This window comes from Conger conger, chromosome 2 (genome assembly GCF_963514075.1).
Source record: "Conger conger chromosome 2, fConCon1.1, whole genome shotgun sequence".
Classification (NCBI taxonomy): domain Eukaryota; kingdom Metazoa; phylum Chordata; class Actinopteri; order Anguilliformes; family Congridae; genus Conger; species Conger conger.
The window spans coordinates 69,346,723-69,370,380 of record NC_083761.1 but is presented as its reverse complement, the minus strand read 5'-3'; the positions used below and the strand labels follow the sequence as shown (position 1 = coordinate 69,370,380).

The 23,658-nt window shown below is 41.3% G+C and overlaps 1 protein-coding gene across 2 annotated transcripts in view; it reads right to left on the bottom strand.

Moving 5' to 3' along the window:
* Positions 1–3,101: 3,101 nt before the first annotated feature.
* The window catches only part of atf7ip (activating transcription factor 7 interacting protein), a 30,067-nt gene continuing 9,510 nt past the window's right edge, over positions 3,102–23,658 (bottom strand). Inside the window, exons 1-14 of one of the 2 annotated variants that reach the window (XM_061222528.1) lie at positions 21,254–21,373; positions 17,286–17,836; positions 16,679–17,165; positions 16,244–16,446; positions 15,721–15,858; positions 15,176–15,250; positions 14,848–14,915; positions 7,721–7,791; positions 6,346–7,023; positions 5,947–5,990; positions 5,701–5,764; positions 4,841–4,972; positions 4,429–4,511; positions 3,102–3,755 (exon numbers count right to left, since the gene is read on the bottom strand). In XM_061222528.1, the coding sequence (XP_061078512.1) occupies positions 3,306–3,755; positions 4,429–4,511; positions 4,841–4,972; positions 5,701–5,764; positions 5,947–5,990; positions 6,346–7,023; positions 7,721–7,791; positions 14,848–14,915; positions 15,176–15,250; positions 15,721–15,858; positions 16,244–16,446; positions 16,679–17,165; positions 17,286–17,828 (3,036 nt within the window). In that variant the 5' untranslated portion in view covers positions 17,829–17,836; positions 21,254–21,373 and the 3' untranslated portion in view covers positions 3,102–3,305. Of the gene's footprint in view, positions 3,756–4,428; positions 4,512–4,840; positions 4,973–5,700; positions 5,765–5,946; positions 5,991–6,345; positions 7,024–7,720; positions 7,792–14,847; positions 14,916–15,175; positions 15,251–15,720; positions 15,859–16,243; positions 16,447–16,678; positions 17,166–17,285; positions 17,837–21,253; positions 21,374–23,658 lie in introns of those variants that run through there. The other variant, XM_061222520.1, reaches the window with a different exon arrangement.

Genomic DNA, 23,658 nt, shown 5'->3' with positions numbered 1-23,658 from the left:
CCCATCCTCACACTGCCATCATAGAAAAACTGGAAAACCATGAGTACTTGCAGTCTAAATAGGTAAGGCAACTGAAGTTTACAAAATTATTATTTCACCTTGACAATGGTCGTGCCTTTGTTAATGTCCGATTATATATACCTGAAGGAATCCAACATACAGGAATCCATAAAATGTTGTTTTGTAATGTATAGTCTATGTGAAGGAAATCAAACAAAGCAATCATGTTATACGTGTTTTACAATCTGAGGCTTTGAGGCCCAGACCTTTCAAAACCTATCCGAATTTTGTCTAATTAAACTTAACATTACACATATACACTAAGTGACTACTTTATTTGGTAGACCTGTACACCAGCTTGTTAATGCTAAGGGTTGAGCATGTTTCTATGAAGGGGTGGATTCCTTGGATGTTGTACAGGAAGAATCTACAGTAGAATCGACCCTAGATATTGCCATGATGTTCTAAGACAGGGACAGGTTTTTCTCTTAGATGAGTATGTCAGTTTTAGCTTAGCTGAGCTTCGGGCCATGATTTGTCTCTCAGCTTGATATGTCTTGAAGGCAAGCTGAGATTCATACTGAGATCAATGCATAGGAGGGGGGGAAAGAGAGAAAGAGTTGTGTGTCAGTAGTGTAGGAATAATATGAAAGGCAGGCTATTGACAGAGACAAGGGGACCAAGGACTGAACCCTGGGGGACCCCTGTTGAGTTTCTGAAGTCTCAAACTACACCCCACTTGCAACCTCTTAGCAGCAACAGTTGAGGTAGGAACTAAACTGATGCACAGTACTACAAATTCACAAGGTGATCGGTGACAGAAGAATTTGGTGGTCAACCATCTAAAAGGCTGTAGAGAGGACAATAATAGCAGAGGAGCGAGAAGCTGCCTTTACCACATGGAGCTTCACATTGCCTGCAAGGAGGGCCATTTCAGTTGAGTGGTCAGCCCTGAAGCTGGACTGGTGTTCCATGATAGAAAAGGAGAGCTTATTGAAAGCAGCATGTTCAAGATTTTTGGATAGAAAGGGAAGAAGAGAGATAGGACAGTAGTTCTGAATGACAGTGGGGTCAAGGGTGAGTGTTTCAAGCAGGAGGTGACATAGGCTTGTATGAAGACTGCTGGGGCACATCCCGTGGACAGGGATGAGTTCACCAGAGAGAAACGGGAGGTAGTCAGGAGAGATTTACTGTAGGAGGGGTATAGGGATGAGATCCAGTGAGAAGGTAGTTGGGACTTTTAATTCAATTTTCATTCTTAGTTTGATACAAGCAGCAGTAACATGAGGATGAAAATTCAGAGAAGAGAGAGATTCATCTTATAAATTCACATATAAGATACTTTAAGGAGATTATAAAATGCAACCCAAAGAATTTAATCTTGGGCAACTGCTCTTCCCGTGTTGTGAGTGTTTGTTAGAGACTGTTTTTACCTGTGTTTACCTGTGTTTGTTTACTTGAGATTGTTTTTACCTGACTCCCTGACTCCAGTCACAGGAAAACAGCATTTTGGCAGGTTGTCTTTACTATCTGGGCTGGCATCAGATCAATGTTACAAAGGATACCTACATCATAACAACCAGCTTTCATACAACCTTGGAGCCGTTTTTCACTGCTGTGTGAATAGAGCTGGTGAGTTTATATTGTGCATGCACTACTTTGGAAAATAATGTGTCACAAACACCATGTATTGTTGCCAAAAACAAAGCCTATTTTTTACACTTCCTTACTTGGCATCACTACCCATGGTTAATGCCTGAAAGAAATGCCTGAAGTTGACAAAACATGCAAAAAAGGAAATGCATGCACAAATATATAGGACCAAGCCATAACAGTAAAAATGTCCTGAAATATTTAATAAGCCAAAGGATAGATGCCCACATGTACACAATAGTGGTCCAAAAAAAAGTGGCTGTTGCCATGGAGAACACCTTCAAATCCATAATTATTCACTTGTTCAGATATGTCTATAATTGCCACAGAGAGAAAGTGTAATTCCAGTAAGATTATTACAACCCAATTTGTTTCATAATACTAATTCTATGGAAATGAACATGAGGTTTGAGAAGATATTCCTTCATAGAAAATTAATCGTATAAACTGCCTTCACAGGACACTTTCTGGTGGGGGCAGAGTTTGTTTTTTTTGACAATCCAGCTGTTTAAAACTTATAACGTGCATATCAGCATGATTGGCTTGTCGGCTTGATTGTGCAAGATTGGGAATAAAATCCTGACTAGCAGTCAGCTAGCAGTCTTGCTCAAACTAGTCTGGCCATGTGAGGTACTAGGTTGGTCATCCTGAGCCGGTAGGTCATTGCAAAACAGCAGCTATGGGCACCATATAGCTGGTGCACAAGAAGCATTTCCTACTGACACTTTAGGGTACTGGTTATGATGTACCTTGATATCACTTGAATCTTGAAATGAGATTATAATGGCATTTTTTTTTTTTTGTCTTGGCAGGAAGCCTGCATGAAATAAACATGAAACATGACAAAGTGAAACAGTCAAAGTTTAATACCAATGGAAATAATAGGAATGAAAAGAAAAACTTCACTTTATTGAAATTTCTCAGTCCTATAAAGTCTGGGTACCAGACAAACCATACAATCCAATTTGCTCTTTTCAAATTCTTACTGTAACAAATGTTTTCTACAATCTCTTCAAAAACAATTTTTATTATTCATTTATTTTTGTACAAATTTTTGGTTTCATTTATTTATTTTATAGAAAAAAATACAGATCAAGGAAACTGAAGCTACCACATTTTAATCACATTATTCTGCAATGAGTTCAATGTATCTCTTCCAGAAAGAGTAGCCTTGAATCAAGAAGAACAGAGTGTTTGTATATTATATGTAGCATCACTGTATTTGTATAGCTAAATATCTAGAGTTGGCACCTGGTTGTCTCATTCATCAGTTTCACATTCCTTTATTTCCTTACTGTGATTCTTCCTTCCATAAAAAGGGCATCCAAGGACTTTCTGTGAAAAGGATTATCTGTAGCTGTAGCTGGTCACTGACAATGTAATGCCGTAACTTGAAATAGAGTGAATAGAGTGATTTTCCAGGCAACCCCCCCCCCCCCCCCCCCCACTATATTAACCTCACGGAGAGACGGTCATTCCAAACACATGGATCAGTGGCAGCCCTTACACGACTGCTTCATAAGTGCTTGGCATGGCCAACAAAATGTACTTCCTGAGTTTATGCTGACGTACAGTAGCTGACACAGAACCAGACTTCATGCCTTCAACTCATCCGGGCAACTCCTGGTGTCCTGTCTCTGTCTGCAGGCTTCTCAGCTGGAGGAAGAACTGATCACGTCAGTGCACTGGGGCTCACAGAACGGCCCGAAGCGGTTGTAGATGTCACGGGCGCAGACAGCGAAGTAGTACGTGGAACCCGAGACAAACTGGGTGAGCGTGCAGGCCATGGGCAGGGGTAGCGCCTTCACCTCCCCGATCTTCTTCCACAGGGACGGGGGCGCGCTGGCGTGGTCGCGGTGGTAGGCGTACAGGTGGTAGCTGTCGACGGCGGCGCAGGTGCGGTCCGTCTCCTCCACGCACCAGGACAGCACGATGCCGTTCTGGTTCTGGACGCGGGTCAGCTTCAGCTGCGGCTGCTGGGGCATGGAGGTGAGGCCCGCTTCGGGCGGCAGGCGCCCCGACACCAGGGGCGGGGAGGGCAAGGGAGGGAGCTGGTGGGGGGAAGGGTTGGGATTGGCCACGCGGATCTTTGATGGGGAGTTCTGCAGTAAAGTGAGGCGAGAGAAGACGGGTGAGAACCCAGGAGAGATAAGCAGAGGTGACAGTATGGAAGACGGACATGGGCAGAGATATGAGAAGACATTCCAGGTTAGGGTGGGATTGGAGATGGCAAATTACTATTTATTTATTTAATGGAAAAAATACATTTTAATAAATAAATTAACTAAAGAAGCATGCCAAAGCTTTGATGCCTGATACAGAAGTGATTCATGTAGTTAAAATACATGAAAAATGATGTATGTTTTTCTCGTAACTTGAATGAATATTTGTGCATTGTGTAGAGTACAGTTATATGTTATGGTTATAATATCTTTCTACAGTACTCAGTGCCAGCCATAGCCTTTGAGGGGCTGGAAGCAGGATTTGATTTGGAGGCCCCCCAATCCTCCCACCCCCTAAATACTTTATATATGTTACTAAAATTAGTGTGATGGGGGGGCGAGCTGGCAGTTTATAGGTTCCTATGTGGGCATTTATTGGTTCTGTGTGCACTAATCATATCATCTTTCTGTAGTGCTTGTATATGCAAATCATATTCTCTTCAAATGCAATTAAGGATTATTTGATCTATCAGTCCATACATCCATCCATCTATCCATTCAGCTCTCCATCTAATAATGGCACTGCTTTGCAGTTCAAATGTGGTCTGCTCACCTGTGGGGAGCGATAAGGAACTGTGAGAGTTGGTCCATTCACTGAATGAAGGCCACCCAGTGGAGAGGCTCTCATTGTGGAACCTGTAGCAGACAAACATGTCAGACAATTTGGCATGATGGTTTGTAGTGGTGAGCACGGTTGCCTCAAAAAAATAGGCTCTGGGTTTGAGTCTAAAACAAGAAAAACCCAGAAATCACACAATAAGGCAACCCCTCACCCTGCCAGCCCCAGAGCTACTGGCCGCTATGTTAATTTAAGGAACTGTGCAGGGCATGTGAAAAAGTTATTTCTCACATTAAGTCACTAGTACAGTTAATCAAAAGCTTGCACAGGGGTACCCCTGTGTAGCCAGAGTTACACATACCTGTGGCTGCACAGGTGTACCCTGTGTAGCCAGAGTTAAACATACCTGTGGCTGGGCCGAGTTGAGTGTTTGAGCTTATGAGTGGTGGAGGAGCCCCGGCACTGCGCTGGGTAGCTGGAGACGCAGATGAAGCTGTGTTAAGGCCAGACTGCGCTGGAGCCTTCTGCACCCCAGTCACTACAGGAGAGGGGGAAGGAGGGCGATTACATGGGAGCTGTTTATCTTGTTTGACCACACAGTACAACACATCACTTTTCTTCATACCCCAATGAGCACAGCTGTAAACCTTTCTATCACTGTGATTCGTGACATCTTCTGTCAATTTAGGAGAGAGCAGACTGAGACATGTAGTATACTCTGAAATGTCTGCAGCCAGTTGTAACTTCTCGTAGTTGTTGCACTGCACAGTTTGCCAGTTGAGGCGTGAGTCAGCTCTGTTTGAAGTCTGCTTATCCTGCACAGTTGGTGCAGACAGACTTGGTGCATTTAATCACTGCAGCACAGTTCTCTGGGAAATGTTCTGCTGGCTGAGACTCTCCCACCTTGGACAGCAGCATAGTATAATGGTCTGGGAAACGCTGTTATGACACAGAAATTGCAGATTGCACCCTTCAGCACCGTGCTTAACCTGATTTGCTTCACTAAAGCCAATTCCAGCTCAATAAATGGATATGCAAAATATGTGTTTATGCAAAAATTAGAAACTGTCACTCTGGATAAGGGCATCAGGTAATCGCTTAAATGTAAATTAATGATGTGTCACTCTGCAACTGACAATATTTGCGCTGATATAGACTGTTCCCATGTGGGAGGCATCACAGAGGTAGTGCTTTAGCTGGATATCCCACAAGAGTCCTCTGTCACAAATTTGGCAATATGGAAAGAGTGTGACAGCTCCTCCTCACCTTGTACATCATCATCATCCTCAGTCAGGTCTATGAATGCCCGTGAACCGCTGACTCGAGATACCTAAAAAACAGCAGTAACAGAACTATATCTATAGAACACATACTGTACATGCTTTTCTGAAACACAATCATCCAGGTATAGGGACAGTATGTATAGTATCAATTTACACTTTCTTCATGATAGTTTGCCCAAAGCAAAGTTTATCTATAATAATAGAAAATGGCCGAGCCCATGACCCTTACCTGTGCAGGTGGCTTGCTTACAGTAGAGCTTGTGGCCTGGTTATCTGACAGGAGATCGGGGGAAAGGGCAGTTAATATAAAAGCACATTTAATTTTTTTTTATATTTTCATGTTCATGTGCAAAATTCTATATTTTGCCATAAAACATAATTTAAACAATGGCCTCATGCTTGGATGTAATGCAATTGTTATTGAGCAGTAGTGCCCAACCAAGTTCCTGGAGATCTACCATCCCACAGGTTCTCGTTTCAACACTAATTTGGCACGCCCATGCAAATGAGGAGCTCAAGGAGATCTTTAGCTGTTGAATGAGGGGTGCTCCATTTGGTTTGGAGTGAAAACCTGCAGGTTGGGGCTGGGAACCTCTCGTACAGAGTCATAAGATGGCAAAAGCCCTACCTGTTTTGGAGGCCATCACGGCGGCTGAAGGCGGGCCTGAGGTGGCCTGGCCTCCTGTTGCGGCGGGTGCAGAGGACGCGGGGAGCAAGGAGGACGAGGAAACCCCCGCCACCGAGGCGCACTGCGTGGGGGTACGAGCGGCGGAGACCGACACCCCAGAACTGGGAAAGCTGACGATGCCGCTACCCCCCGGGTACACGGCCCGGGCTATGGTGATCTGGGGGAGGGCCGGAGACGAGGGCAACGACGACAGGGAGGAGGGCGTGGTCTTCTGGAGGATGAAGGTAGCAGCGGTCGTGGTTTTGGATTTGTTGAGTGTGCTCACGGTACCGAAGGACGACACGGGGATCAGTTCCATGCCGGTGTTGTGGTTGGCCATGACTGAGCCGCCCTGTGTGTTCGTGACAGCGAGGGGCAGCTGTATGAGCAGGGGCTGGAGGGACAGGGGCTGTGGAACGGACACCGGGACGCTTTGAGCGCCAGCGCTGTTGGCGAGAGTGGTTTTGAACAGCAGGGCACCCGTCTGGTTTTGGGAAGTGACGGGCACCAGGCTGGAGATGGAAGACGTGACGTTGGAAGTGGTTGTCGTGCTGAGGAGCACCGGGACTGGGGTCGACATCATGGGAGAAGAAGCTGGAGGAGTGGGGGTTGACAGGGGCTTGGGCTGTGCTGGAGAGGCTGAAAGGAAAAACATAATTTATTTTAAAAAGAAACTAAAGGAACGACAGATGCACATGAGCCATTCAGCACTGACTCACTGACTGACACACTTATGGTGCCATTCAATGTTATCCACAATGCCATATGAATGTGAGCCCATGTAAACCGATACACTATAAGAGCCTGGAGCCCATGCATGTACAGCCATCTGTGACAGCAGGTGCAATACAGACAGGTGATGAGAAAGAGAATTCACCCCTAAATTCATAAATGTCACAGGCCACACTCCCTTTGGCAGAAGAATCCTCTCTATGCCGGGGATCTCAAACTCAAATCACTGTGTCTGCTGGTTTTAGATGTGTTCCTTCACTTATAATTTAAGCAACGTATTGGCTAAAGAGACTTCACACCTTATTTCCAATACCTAAATTGGCTTCTGATTGAAAATAAATCACAAAGACCAGCAGAAACAGTGGCCCCCCATGATCGGAATTAAATTGCTAAATTCCGCTTCACGTCATTTAGAAAATGGAAATCTACAACTATTTTTCATGACATGCCTCATTTTACATTCACACAGATAGTGCTATCACAGTGCAATAAAATAAGGAATCAGCTTCTTATCAGTAATCCTGTAATCCAGTAATGCTGGCCCTAAATACATATAGAGGCAGGTGGGCAGATTTATATATTGACAATTGGACAGGTAACTCACCCGTGGCACTAAAATGTCGAGCAGATGGGTTCTGATGTGTTTGCTTGGACTCTACTGCTGTCCTGACCGACCTGGAGACAGTGTGAGAGAGAGAGAGAAAGAAGAGAAGAAAGAGAAATCCATTAGACAGGGACTTCCATCACATTCAAATGGGGGAGTGGTAACTGACTGAGAGTGAAACAGTCCAGTCCAGGAAGGTTGAGAGGAAACACAGCAAACAATAGGAGGGCTTGCACTGGAACCCAAATTTCACTGACATGTATTAGATTTGCTCTAAATATTACTATAAAAAATTTACAGAAGCTCGAACATAGTGTAAGTGGAGACTTTTGTTTGTGAGTGGACAGAGATCTAAGGCCACCAGGCCAAACAGAGACACAGCCACAATGCTGGACACAGCGCCCCTTTCAAATCTGATGACTATATCACCAAAAAGCATTCTGCATGGCTTTTCCTGAGCTATGTAAAGATCATTTGGAGACACCAAAAAGACACTGAAATGATATCATTGGTCTTCTGAAGTGTAAAATACTATTGTATACCAAACAAGCTTGTTTGCCCACCCCACATGTTACAAAATAAAAAATTGTTGCTAAAGCAGTAGCATCATATAATAGTCATATAACAAATCGAACCACACATTTTACTGCTTTCAAACAGCATATCCTTTGACCGTATTGATTGAAAATTTAACTGTGAAAAAAAGGAATGATTGTAAACAAATGCAGTCCAGCTGGCATGAGTTATGGGGTTAAATGCATAATTAAACGATGTATCAACGCTGCTGGCAGTTAAAATATTCCCAGTTGGAATAAAAAAGTAGATCCACAATGAAACTGCATTGACAAATAGTTTTTGTTATTTTCTCCATAGCAGCAGTAAGGGATGTGATTGTGCATCAAGAAAAAAAGCCTGAAAATGTTCAAAACGATTTTTAAATAAAAACTCCATTTGAATTAATAAACAAATTTTATTTGCAGAGGTTCACACAAACACATTTTATTAGGGGGCCAGGATTGGACCCAGGACCTTCTTGCTGTGAGGCGACACTGCTATCCTCTGCACCACCGTGCAGCCATCTCAGCTTCATGGTTACATCTTGAGAGTTTCATGTTTCCAAAGAGCTGTGTATTAACTAGACAATGCTTGCTCTCCCTGGAATATTGTTCAGTGGCAGACTGCTCCACCGCACGCACAGTGGTACTTAATGGCCTGGTAGGACACATATGTTTCCAAGCTGATGTTGGCAGCTTTAGCATGCTATGTTGCCCATGACGCTGGACACTGACTCCACTTGAGGGCCATGGAAGAGTGTGCAGCCATACCCATGTTACTTGCATATCTAGGGAGACAAAAGTTCACTGTTAGATTATTTCTCACTGAACACATGAGCAATACAACAAATAAAACAATCATACATACACACCTGCAAAACCCATGCTGAAAGGCAGCTGTTTCTGTGTCATTAAGTGTTGAAGATGGAAGAATGGCAGGCAGTCTCTTGAGATAAGATAGTATATGATGACTTCCCTTTGCCTCCAGGTCAAGGTATGACAGAGTCCTCAGCATCTGTCTGTTGAGAGGCAGTTTTAACTGTAGGTCCAGAGCAGAGTTGACATATGCCTGAATCACTCTGCTTGTAAAATCTCTGACCAGTGGGTGCACCTCTTCTGAGCTGGTCCAGGATACTGATGGCCTCTGCGGAGATCCGACTCTGAACCCACCACACTGAAGAAGTACAGAACTTCTTGCTGGCATTATGTATATGGTAGCACGAGTCCCCATCAATGCCAAGAAGTCTTCATGCCCTCGGATTGTCATCTCCAGACCATTCTTAGAGCCCCTCATAAGTCCATGACAATAATCATGTCATCCAGGGCATTAAAAAGAGAAACCGATGTTGCAGATACAGTGCAGTCCATAAGTATTTGGACAGTTTTTGTTATTTTGTCTCTGTAATCCAGCACATTAGATTTGAAATTAAATAATAAACATGCACTATATAAGCTCAAGTGCCGTCAAGTGTTAGAAAACCATCTTCTGACATTTTCCAGTAGCTGATAAGCACTGTAGTAGCTAATACCAACTGTCAGGACCTTCTTGGTGGTGTTACTGGTGGCCTCACCAGAAGGGGACACTTCATATTTTCTGCAGGATGCCATCTAATATCTTCTTCATACCACGTGTGCATCTGTATGAAGCAGATGTCCGGTCCATGGAGAGCTGGGCCAGGGCTTTAGGACCTTTAGCGAGCTCCTGTGCTAGTCCTGTTATTCCTGGACTATTGGATGGGGGGTGGGACTTTTCAACAAAGCCAGGAACCAGTGGCTGAAAATCAAAAACATTATTTGATTAAAATACCTAGCCTAAAACACAAGCATTTCCAACTGTACTGTATTATCCTCATCATAGTAATCTTATTACCAGTCAAAACTATGAATCCAATCTCTGGTTAAAATTATATCTAAATGAAAAATAGATCTCTGTATGGATCTCTGTATGGAACTCATAATCTGGTAACAGCAAATAGTTATGATATGAAAATACTTACTGGATTCTGTGCAACACGGTCACAGAGGGGAGGCATTGACCTGGTCGGGTGGGGCTCTTTGGGCACAGCTTCTGGTATTATTTCAATTCTCATATTTTTGTGTTGGTGGATCTTGTGTGCGTTCAAGTGTTTTGGTTGTTGAACGTGCATTCTGAGTGACTTCTTCCCAGTTGAGCCATATTTAATGGTGTTATTGCACAGGCGGCAAAAGACATGCCCTGGTTGGTCAATTTTACAAAAGCAATCCAGGTTTAATGTGTCTCCGTTGACCTTGACCGTTTCCTGCAGCCAGCGCCATTTGAAGCGATTCTTCACCCCTTCATCAATAATATCCACTTCAGGGCTATTAAATGCCACTACGGATATTGGCATTTTGTTTCTGCTATGAAAAAAAGAGAAATGTGTTACATTGATCCACTTCACATTTAACACTTTGTATTGGTAAAAGTGCAACATTAATGATAATACATAATGTACCATTTCAATTGATAAAGATAACCTAACCTAATCTTTTCAACAAAAATAATGTAGGCTGACCAAATCCATATGATCCAAATTATAGAATGTACGCAATGTCTGAACGTAGAGTACATAGCATTAATTAACATACTGTAGCTATACTGTCATATTGCATCTCACATAGGCTAATTCAGAAACATAGGTGAAACAGATTGCGTTGAGTTATTGTTTCTGATATATCCTTCACCGGGAGCAGTCATGAGCCTGAGCTACTTGGCTTGTCACTTCCAATATTAGGTGTATCATGGAGGAAATGAGGATTGGGACACACATTGGGACAGTGGAGGGAGGACTCAGTTTTCCAGGCAAGGATGAGATGAGGGGCTCACTCCAATCGTTTATTTTATTTGTACTTGTCTCCTCGTTCCTTGACTAATCCAGAAATAAATTGAGGTGTGTTGTAAGTCCAGAATTTGGGCCGTAGGTTATGTGCTCCACGTCACAGTACTGTCATCATCTCAGATGCTCATCTGCCAAAAGTTGCACCGTGGGGCACAATGGCCTCATGCAAGAACATATTCAAATTCTTATCATAATTTAGTTATCATTTTTTCATACAAAGGGCTTGTACTAGTGTGCCACGTTGGATTCAACTTCAGAAAACTGTCATAAATGACCACGTGAACACAATGAGTTCCCACCTTTGTAAATAAGCGCACGTGCATGAGAATTGTCAATTAGCATAACTGACGCCACAAAAATGCCTTAAGGAAGATCCAGTTTTATGGGCAGTACTGTAAGTGAGTTCAGTTGGATAGATAACCAATGTGATCAACAAGAACATGGGACATAGTCGTCACCTGATTAAATAGACTGCATTGATTGGTTTTGGCAAAACATAACAACAGGTGGACGGTTGATAAACTTTCTCTTAATCATCCTAAACAGTCCACTAAAATATATTTATGAAAACATTTGATTGAAGAAATAAGCAATGCAGATGCACAATCTTGATTCATATTTGATCTGCAATGCCTAGTTTGAAAGTTTGATCTGAGTTTTGTGAGCTAGGCGAGCTGCGCTGGAAAGCATTTAATTTGGATGTATGCAAATACAGAACCGTTGACCATGTAATGTACCACAGCACTTGTTGGACTGTGCCTGTCATTCGCTGCCAGCCTCTCCATAAAAAATAAAGGGAATGCATTGCTTACATGATTCGTACGACAGATCAGGACCACTCATACATTTTGTTCTAAATACAACAGAATTGGTCAATACACCAAGTTCTCTTAAATCACTCATACAAGTGGTTCTTGCATGAGGCCCATATCTCAACTTAGCTGCTAAAACTTGGAAATTGTGTTGGCTAACAGTGTTAGGCAGCAAATTTCTGGATAACGTTAGGTAATTAGGTCCTTTTAACCATTTAAGATACTCCACAAGCCGTTTTTAACGCCAGCTGTGTAAAACAGCTGTGTGATCCATATAACTTTCTAACTAGCTAAATACCCTTACGTTTACGTAAATTAACTATCCATAGCATGCATCCGCATTAGACAGGCATCTGAAATGAAGTCAACTAGCTAAACATAGGCTACCTGTAAATAGAGACTTCCAGGCTGGGGATGGTTTTACGACTTCTGAGGATAACACAATTATAGCAGTAATAATATAGTGAGCTGGCTAATACCTAGTTAGTTCATTTTCATTTTCTTCGTAGCTTACTAGCTAGCAAGAAATAAAGGTAAATTTATTAGCTAGATGCCTACTTTTATCGGATTAATGTTACTTCAGTAAATACCTGTTTCATCTCAGTATGATAATATGTCAAACCAATTGAGATGTTACGACATTTATAAGAAAGTGTATTAATGAATGGTCAAGCTGTGATGTTAGTTATAGGTAAGAAAGTGTCAGTAGAGAAAGGAATCAATAGCTGTAATGTTAGTTATGTATATGAGTATAGCTGAAATAAGTATAGCTAAAATAAGCTAGTTGCTGCACAAACACAATTAAATATATGAATATATTTGACTTACCTTTGCTAACGATGACTGGTAAAATCTGGCAGGTGATCGAAGTAGGAGAGGATGTTCGAAGGACCGTTTGACGTCTCTACAGTGTCACTCAGAACTGCTGATGTTATTGATAGCCAATGAAAATCTGTTGATTATGTTTGCTTCCTTGAACGCACCTCAGGTCTGACGATCTTGCATTCATGCTTCACTCATACCAGGTGGAAACACTATCAAAACACACATCAAGCTCAATATTGATTGCTTGCTCTTCTTGTATTTTGTATATTTAATTGTAAATAATTGGGTACGGGAGGCCAAAAATATTTAGCAGCCATGAGTTGCTGATCCCTCGTCTAGATAGTTACACAACAAATAGAACAGCTTGTTTTAAAGCCATTCTTATTTTCAGTTCAAGCTTTAATATTTTTGGACCACCATCCTTCATTATAGCCCCAAAATGCACAGATAAGGTACTCAGTATATAGCCTAAACATTTTATGAAAACAAAACAAAAACAAAAAAACACCAGAATTAACCTTGAAATGCAAAAAAAAACCACACCATTGTATTTGATCTGAAATAAATGGGGAATGACAATCCATTCATATTTCTAGTCAAAATGATTCAAAAGACACAATCAATATGATTTTCCCAATGAGCTATGGCTACCCCATTTCAATGTTAAACCAACCACACCATTGTATTTGCTTATCTAACATTAGTGGGAAAACTCGCCGAATTCACCGTCTTTAGCCCATCTGGTTGAAATGATACGGCCCATCCGATACAAAATAGCCGACTGCAGTCATGTTTCCAGAGGGGTATAGGAGCTATTTATATTCTAAAATGGTATTTTATTCTACAAGAATCAACAATATAAAGTGGTCATGGAATCCACTGAAATGGTTCTACTAAAAATCCATGAATTAGAATTACTCTCAAAGTCCTGAAATAATCTCTTCAAAGTAATTTATTATTTTCCAAGCATCTAGAGCTGATTTTGAATGGAAAACAAAACCAGTTTCTGCCTGGGATCAGTGGCATATTACACTAGTACCTCAAAATTGATTTTCTTTGCATTTTCTCCCCTGAGCAAAGATACACTGCTACCTTTCCATGGCTTTGAGGTGAGGGGGCTTGGCATTGTTGTTATTTTCAAAACATGGTGAAAAAGGGGACTATAAAATGCATCTTTAAATTTTTTTTTTTTTTTAACTACTCTAGCTGAAGCATTACATAGAGCAGATTTTCAGCAACAGATGCAAGTGTTCACATTATACTCCATAGTAGGTATGAAAGACGTGATTGCCAGGGTCATGAGGCACACGGACAGGAACATTTGTGGCTCTTACAGGTAGCATATGGTGGATTTGGATGTTCCTTTGTAGGTAAGACTCCAACAGTTACGGAAATCACTAGCTACTTGCTACTCAAAATGTATTACCGATTTATTAGTCCAATATAACGACAATAGAATGAGTAAAGGCAATTAAGAGTTAGTTGATTAATAGAGAATAATGGCAATGGCATGCATTGTGAAAGTTTTTCTTTTATGCACATTGAAGGATGTACATGCAAGTTAGCTTTAAAGGGGTAATACGCACTAAATCACTTTTTTGAGTTCCTTGTCTCCATTTTTAAGATCACATTAGTCCTATTATTAAAGAAACAAAAATCTAATTAAGCCATACCACCACATTTTGTACAAAAAAAGGCAAGTACTGCCATCCAAAGGTGAAAAGCTTTGTTTGATTCCCCACCCCAATTTGTGACGTGGCGGTAGTTTAAAAAAAACAAAACCTAAACCATGTGTAACAGCAGAACTCAAAAGATATAAGATAAATACAATTTCGTTAACAAACGGCCACCACTGTTGTGAAAATAAACACATGCATACCATGCATCGACATGGGCATCGCTACAGAGTGGGGTAGGGTTTCAAAGACATTTTCCTTGCACATGGAATCATGGAATCATTCATCCCAGTTGCATCACCCTCAGTCCCCTGTGGTCTCTAGATTATGATACATTTCTGTCAGTGCTGCATGGAGGGAAGGAACAATAGATCAGGAGTGCAAAGGGACCCCGTCACTCACCGGAAGGTGGCGGTGGCGCCCGTAGTGGAGGTGGGTATAGCGTTTGTAGCAGGGGTAAGTGTGGTCTCCTAAGGAAGGAGGGGAAGTAAATATTAAATAAAGCGGAGAACAGCTTCCTGTTATTGCTCATGATCACTTGAAAAAAATCTTACTTGACCAAGCATTATTAATTTAATTCAAATGATATTCAATACTGTGTTTGTTGCTACATTTGTTGCATTTGTTACAATACTGTCATTTAGTGAAGATCACTGGGGGTATCCAATAAATTCTGCATTGCTTCTACCACTAAAAGCTAAATCTTAAGAAGAACAATAGATAGTCTCACCGACTGAGGTTTCCTGATATTCTCCTTGGTCTGGTTAGCAGCTCCAAATTTCTTGGCTAGCCGAGCAATCTTAGCCTGCGGGAAAACAGAGGACAGTAGTTTTAGTGGGCTGAGACAGGGTGGAGAAGACTGGCAGACCATCAGGGCCATCAATGTATTATCTGCAACCCAAACAAAATCAAAGGAATCTTTTTTGTGATTACATCAAATTTTTATGATTACATCTGATAGTGTTAATTAATTAAATCATTATTAACTTTTGAGTTCCTGAAGTGCCAATTTTACATTTTCATTTTAACAGACCACTGTTAGTTCAAAACTGTGAAATTTTCCATTTCCAAGCCAGGGATTCCTGCCATTTCAGCCTCTTGAAGGGTGGCAATGGTCTGACTGATAGACTCCACTCTATAACTGCATTACATTTGCATCTTGAATAGTTGTTCAGACAGGTGATTACGTAGCATTCTCAAAGACAATGGCAGGATATGAAGGTGAACTTGATCTCATTGTGGATTTAATGTGAGTTGACAGTGGGTGACAGCTACCTGCAGTGTGCTGATGGTTTGCTGGTGCTTTGTGGCACAGTCAATCTTCTCCACTCTGTCCCTTAGCTCCTGCAAACTCCTGTCGAAGACATTCAGCTGCAAGACCCGCAACTGCTCCTCAACCAGCTGCTGCACAACCTGTGGGACGGTGTTGTAGAAGGCAGGGAAGGTAAGAAATGGAGGACAATAACACATTGTTTATGCCAGTAAGCTTATTTTTACTGGACCCATTAGGCCAAAGGTGGGAAATTCCGATGTGTATGTAGGTTTTTGTTTCCACCAATTGTCCTGGCTAAATGAGCCAATTGGCTGTAAACACCAACACTGGTGCACTCAAAGATTAGATCACAGTATAATGGGGGATACAAAATTCATAGACATTAAGAAGCTAAAAGGTCAGATGCCATAGATGTTAGGGCTAATTAAGTAATTAGGGCCAGACTTTGGTGTGAAAACCAGAAACCAATACAACCATCTTTTCCCACCTCTGCATCAGGCACTTATCAGACAGAATCCATCTCACCTTCTCCAGCTTAAGTCGACTGCTGGTGTTGGCTGTGATTTTCAACTCCAGCTGTGCCTCCAACTCTTCCCCTTCTACCTTCTGCCTCTTCCCATCTCTCACTACATCTTCTTCTTCTTCTCTCTCCTTCTCTTCATCCATTTTGGAGTCTTCACAGAGTGCACGTTTCTTCCCAGAGAGGACGCTATGGCTCTTGTCAGTTTCTAGCAAATAATGAAGAGATGATTTGAAAAGATAAACACAAACTACAATTTGCAAAACAAATGCCTAAAGTCAGCTGTACAATAAATAAACAAGTGCTTTCATGCGTTTCTCCACACACAGAGAAATGCATTCCCTACAGACGTAGATGATTTTGTTTGTAGAACAGATGCAGATTCCTGCCTGTGACAGTTAATGCACTGGAGAGGCCTTTTAAATAATCTCTTCGGTTACCTGGATCACCTGGGGGTGCTGGGGATGAACTTGGAGAAGGGGGAGCTGCCTCTTTAACATTCTGTTTATCTTCCTCTTTCTTCATATCCACATCCATCTCCTCTCCACCCTCAATTTCTTGTTCTCTTTCTTTCTCCCTTTCTTCATCCTTCTCTCCCTGGTTCTCATCTTCTTCACTAAGGACAAGAAAACCCTCTTTCACTTCCAGGTCAGACTCGGCTGCATGGGATGGGGAGAGACCGGGAGAGGTGGAGGAAATGGTGTCAGCAGCAGGGATGGACTTGTTGACTTCAGGGGCCTTGATCTCCGTGGGTGCGGGGTCTGCATCCATGGTCACTGCCTCCTCAGATTCTGTCCTTTTTTCAGTTTCTGTCTTGCTCTCCTCGTTCTTACTGACCGACGCCAAGGGAGAAGCGGGAGAGATGGTGGGGTCTTCAGGGGAATCCACGGGTGATGAAACATCGCCATCAGGACTGGGCTTTTCATCCTGAAATGAAAGGGGAAACATTTACAGCAATTAGAATTTGCCAGCCTGATCTCTATATTTTTGTTCTTTTTCCATCAACAAATTTGCCTTTCTCCTGTTCAACCAACCACAACCTCTTACCTCTTTATCCTTTATTTGTGAGTCAGCGCTATCGTCTTTCTCCTTCAAATCTCCTCCCTCCATTTTCTTCTCATCTGCGGTCTTCATTCCCCCCACCAAAGAGGACTCCTCCTTTTCCTCTCCATGGTCTGTCTCCTCTCTGTCACTCTCTTTCCCTGCACTGTTGGGAGAGTGTGCTGGGGACAAGCTGGCATTGCTGTCAGATCGCAGCTGTGCTGGCTGGGAAGGTGGGGAGGGGGACAGGGTGAGAGAGAGCGTGAGGGGAGACGGGGAGCGAGAGACAGGCGGGGTAGGTCCCGTCTCTTTTGGGTTTGTGTCTGAGTGGTTCTCTGTCACTGTTTGTTCCTCCTCTGGGTATTTCCCGTTCACTACAGCTGGTGGAGGTGTAGAGGAGGAGGGGGAAGCACTGGTGGATGAGGGGAGGGCAGATGAGGAGTGAGAGTTATGGATGGATCCCAATTGTTGTCGATCACTCATCTTCATGGTTTTTCTTGCTCTGAAAACTTTCTTGCTCTGAGCTTCATCCAGGTCTGCCACGTCCATTTTTTGGCCTGGTGGAAAAGAGAGGAAAATGAGTTATCTGTAACAGATGGTAAATGTGGAATGTCCTCATAAAGACTTACATGAGGTGAAAAGGTGCAAGAGACATTTGCTCGTGCCAGTAATACTACAAAACGTGCCGCTTATAGTACGAAGAAAGACACAAAAAGAGCTAGGCAGCAGTATAGTGCAATAGTTATATAACTGGATAGCTTCAGTAAATATCAATACAAATAAATTGTATATTAAATGTAAGTTGCTCTGTATGAGATGCTCTGCTATAAGCCCAATAATGTTAAAATATAACATTTTTAATCCAACTGCAAGGTTGTAATGCATGGGAAGTAACATCAGGGGGTGCTCTAGCACTGCACTTTTTTTCCAAGTGGGGCAGACTGAACCAATCAATTCCACTGCAATAAATATGATTTACATCAGTCATTTAGTGCACTTGCTACTGTACAGCTGCACTAAAGTAAGTCCTAGTGTATTCACATGTAAATTAGCACACAAGCCAGAATACCTCAGAATCCAGTCCAGTCTAGACAATTCAGCAGGCAATGTATACTCGGAAAACCACTGAAGATGGAAAAATGTACTCAAAAACTCAAAATGTCTTGAGATTTCAACATAAAATACAATGTTTTTGTGGATCAGGTCACGGTAAATCAATATACTGATCATTTTGGAAGGCATGCTCCTGGCTTGCAAGTCTTCCCTTTTTACTCCACCCCTCTATTCTGACTGGCCATTTCTGCCCAGCCAATCAGAACGGCTAGCTACCCCGTCTGCCTGGTTACAACACGTGTTGATTATGTAATGGTCTAACGATCTACTTGATTCAACTGTGCACTCTAGCTGTTACTGTGCTCTACCAAATATTAATTTAATTCAGGTTTTCTTTAACCTGTACCTGGGAATAATCACACAAGATAAAAGCAACACTGTTCTCAAGGGTGATTTTTATAATAATTAATGTGCATTAAAGTAATCGTATCTTTTAGTTTGCGATTTCACTCAAAAATACACTTGCGTACTGGGGTTTTCCCCAATATCTTCACTTCATTAAATTGGCATGCATATAATCTGAATAGAATGAGAATAAAATCCAGGTTAGACCGATTGACTAATGCTGCATAATTTGCTAAAACAGGAACACTGCTGAGCAGTTTGTATTTAATACACAAGGCCACAGTTTCACGCCCTCTGTTGAACTGCATGGATAACATGAGCTGGTAACAGATCACAGTCACATGATGATAATAGTTATGATGGAAAATGTGATATTTAATATGTATATATAAATATGATGTTATGACTGGGCATAGCCAGCAATTAATTTTGTGAAATCTCATTATCGGCCTCCCAATTATCACAACGTATTATATTCTTTTTATTATTATTATTATTATTATTATTATTACTATTATTAATGTTGTTGTTGTTGTTGTTTTGTTGTTGTTAGTCCTCAACCAATAAGGATGCAATATGGTGACAAATATAATTTCTTTAAAAGAATTCTGCGATAACAGAGAAACCAAGCCACGTATTCTTTAGTTGAAACAAGAAAACCAAGTATTGAATTATTTATATGAATCATTCTAAAATATAGTATAGTATATATAGTGTCAGCAATCAATAACAACAAGAACAACCGCAGGTTTAAACTGAAATTAATTATTTCAGACAATGCATCAATTATAAATGTGGGAACATATTATATATTCACAACTCACATGTTCCCACATACACTTTTCTATCACTTTCCCCTACAAGCCAGTAGATACATAACTACAGGCCATACTACAGGAAAGCTAGCACATTAGAGGATATCTTTCATTGAGAACTACTGGAAGAACTCCAGGCTCTTGGTGCATGGAGAGGAATGTACAGTCACAGTTTGGCAGATGCTTTTAACCAAAGCAACTGAAAAGAGGAACAAATCCTGTTTAACCTGAATATCTCTGGACCACTTAAAAGCTACCAACATGAGATTCACTCCACCACTGCACACTCTCCATTACTAGACAGCTAGTGACATACCTGAGGCTATCCTCTGTGTGCCAAACGCCTTTAATGACTGAGCCACTTGGGAGCCCATATTATCTTTGCTCCCAAATTTTCTGTGTAAATCTGATACTCAGGTGCTTGTTCTATAGAGTTTCCTGTAAAATGATTTCACCCACATTAGTGCTGAGCCCATAGAATATATAACAGCACACCAGTAAATGAGTAGTTGTGATTTTCTATTGTAGCCCAAAATTAAACACTTTTTAGGCTCATCGCAAAAGCACACATATATAGTATGTATCCATGAGTGTCATTTATTGGCCTTATGGTTTTCAGCATACCGTATGTATGTATGTAAGTTGTGCTAGCCGACCAAAGGCAAGAGTCCTTAATGAGTCCATTGTTTTACGACATATGTAATCTAGGGATGAGTTCTGCATTTCAGGAATATTTGCTAATGCCATTTACAGTATCTGAGAGTGAATCTTTCTCATCTCTCTACATGATAGTGATAAGATCACCATAGACACAATAGACAGGTATGACCAGTGGCCTCAATGCCATTAATGCCATACTTCTACAACCTGAAACAGAGCCTGTTCTTGCCTGTAATTATCCTAGCTGCACTTGCAGATGTTTTACTCCAGTTAGCAGACCGATTCCTTGGTATTTAGAAATACCTTTAACTGCAGGTTAAGAGACACAAATTAATTGAAGATACGGCATAGCTACCCAAATTAATTGATTTTCATCCAAAACGTCCAAATCACCATCCTTCAAGTGGTGTTCATTTTTCTAAGGAACATTTAACGGTTTTGTGGCGTAACTTATTCTTACTACTTTCCGACTAGGCTCAAGAACTGTGCTTGAGAGAACAACTGCAGTTCCAAGCCTCGGATGTGAACACACAACCTTTGGTTGACAGGTCGTCTGGTCGAGTCCCCAGTATGCTCTGAGATGACATATAGTATAAGTTGCAGATTCTGCAAAGCTGTGATCATTTCTCTTCTTTGGTACTTTGCCGTCTCATTTTAGTGTCATAATTATGCACTCAATGATAAATGGTAATACAAGTACCAAGATCGTGCACTTGGTTGTGTGTGCACACACTACCAAGCACAATCTTCAAGTATGTGCTCAGCGCTCCCGTTTCTCATTTAAGAAAACATAAATATGTGAAGTTCTTTAAAATTTTAATAATAATGTATGCATCGTTTTGTGCAAATACCGCAGTCAGACAAACATGCACATCAATATAGCAACATTTCTGCAAAAATAAATCAAAGCAGCAATTACAATGGATGTTTGATAAATCAAAGCTATTTGTTATAACAAGTAAACTGTAGTAATATGAAAATGTTTAAACCACATGCTATGACTAGCTACCAAATATATATCTGAAAGAAAAGGTGATAAACCTTAGACTGTAGTCTGCATGAGAGTGGCCCCCCTCTCTTTGTTTCCTCCCGTTTCTGGTTGGTCATAAAAACAAGAACGCAAGGCTGTGTGGAGCTGCAGTAAACGCGGGAACGCACAACGGCTGGAGAGAAAGACGGAAGAGGGGGAGGGAGAGAGGGGACCCAACCACTGTAGGACTGTACCAAATTTTACCGGTTGGGTGAGAGTATGTGTTGTTGACTCCACAAAAGACAATTTCTGTTGTTTACATGCACAAAACTACACCGGTGTTAAGTGAGCTTATGGTTAAACGCATTGCGTTTTATATTGTTATTTGCGCACAAAAAGGCACTGGCTTACATATACAAACAAAATGAGAGACATTCAGTACAATTACACAGTTTTTTTAATACAGAGTTTGAAACTTAATCATAAGACTTGTCCACACAAGTTCATACCACTCCCTTGCCCAAAAAGAACACATGACATGCTATGCAACTCTGACATAGAACTATCCTCAAAAATGTATACACACACTCACACACAAATACACACACACACACCCACAAGCAGACACAAAAACTTTAACAGTAAAACCTTCCCAGAACATACAAACAAAAACATGTGCACAGCACAGCATAACACAACTCACACTGGCATGTATACCCCTCCCCCACTCTGAAACACAGTCAGCCAGGAACAGAGTGGAAAATTACAGCATAGCTTGGGCTGTACCACTCTGAAAGCTCAACAAGGATGGGGGGAGGGTAGATTCAGGTCTGCTGACACAAGGGGGAGCCAGGCTGAATAGCCAGACGTATTAATTATCAAAAAAATATGTGCAGTCATTTTCGTGTTTGCTCAAGCTAGCAGGAAGTTAACAGTAACCAGCAAGTACTTCCCGTGCTTGAATTAAACTGTGTGCTTATGCATCTTGAATGGAGCTGAACCCAAAACCTGGAGAAGAAATGAGCACAATCGCATGAATGTCACTACAAGCTAATGGACATTACATAATTATATTTGCTTTGTATTGTTTTTTTGTTTTTCTTTAATGTTTTGCTCTCTAACCTCTCAGCTGTCACTGTTTGTCTTGATTGGATTTGATACTTTGATACACAAAGCCAGTTGCTTTTTTAGCTTATTACATGCGGTAGTATTTATTCTGTTCTCTGTGTTTAGTAAGTTTCCATTAGCTGGGCACCTAGGCAGACCTTTGGTCTGATGAGCTACTGTTGGTTTCTGGCAGAGATTTGTTTTTCCTTTAAATAAAAAAAGATGAAATCATTATAATTTAAGTCATTCTCAGCTCTCAGTGTCTTGCGAGAGCTAATGAGACCGAAGGAAACTATGCCACCAAACTGGCATGAAGGTCATTTCCAAATAGGTCAATAATCATCCAAAGGGGAGACCATGTAGTGCGGTCTGAAGGACAGCTAACTAGCATCCCATATAATCCCTTCTTGTGGCTGGGGGTTTGATTCTGGGTTGTAACCCTTTCTGCTTCCCCACTGTCATCTGGTCTCCTTCTTTTGAAAAAAAAAAAGATAAAGCATCCAAGATTTTCAAACAGAAACAGCATCTATGACGAGAACAACATCTCAGATGCTGCTTTCTCATTCCTAAAAATGTCAAAAACTGAAGAAATATAATGAGGTCTGTCAAACAGAAGCATGTGGTTACCCCTGCACACGCTTGCAAAGAGTAATCAGCCAAACATGCCAGAGGCTGTGGGAAAAGTAGAACCACAATGGGTTAATACTCTTGAGCATTCATTGAAACAATTTCCACATATAACCACAGCAACTGACTATATCACAAATCTGTCTACTTAGCTATTTAGTTGTACTCTCCTCAGTCTATTATTAAGTGAATAAACAACAGTTTGTAATTGGAAACATTATAGCTAGCTAATATGACAGAATGGGCATCACAAATTATGCTTGTCAAACTAAATTTGTGACTTTGTGACATAAAGCTAATATCTTACATGATACCTTACCCCTAGGTGCAATTTACAATGAGAAACAGTAGATTTCCCCATGTTCAGAATCTTGGGCTGTGGATTTCAGGTTTTCAATCCCATCAATTTTTACAGTGGTTTTGAGCACATAACTTGTGAAAGTCACTCTTGTCACAGTACGTCTGCTGTCTGCAAAATCACCCCAGTGAAAGGTTCTCTGGGTGTCCATTACATACTTCATTGTTATATTATATAAATAGTTTAATAATCCCATTTCAAAAAATGAGATTAAATGAAAATAACAAAAATCCGAAGCATCCAAATTAAATCCAAAATTGCTCACAGATTTTTTTAACAAAGCTGGTTGGCCATTTCCTCGATTACTTATTTGCCGAAATTTAATTCCATAGCCAGGCAGAAGCGGAAGAATGGAACAGGATGGACAGGGTTCTGCAATGCCAT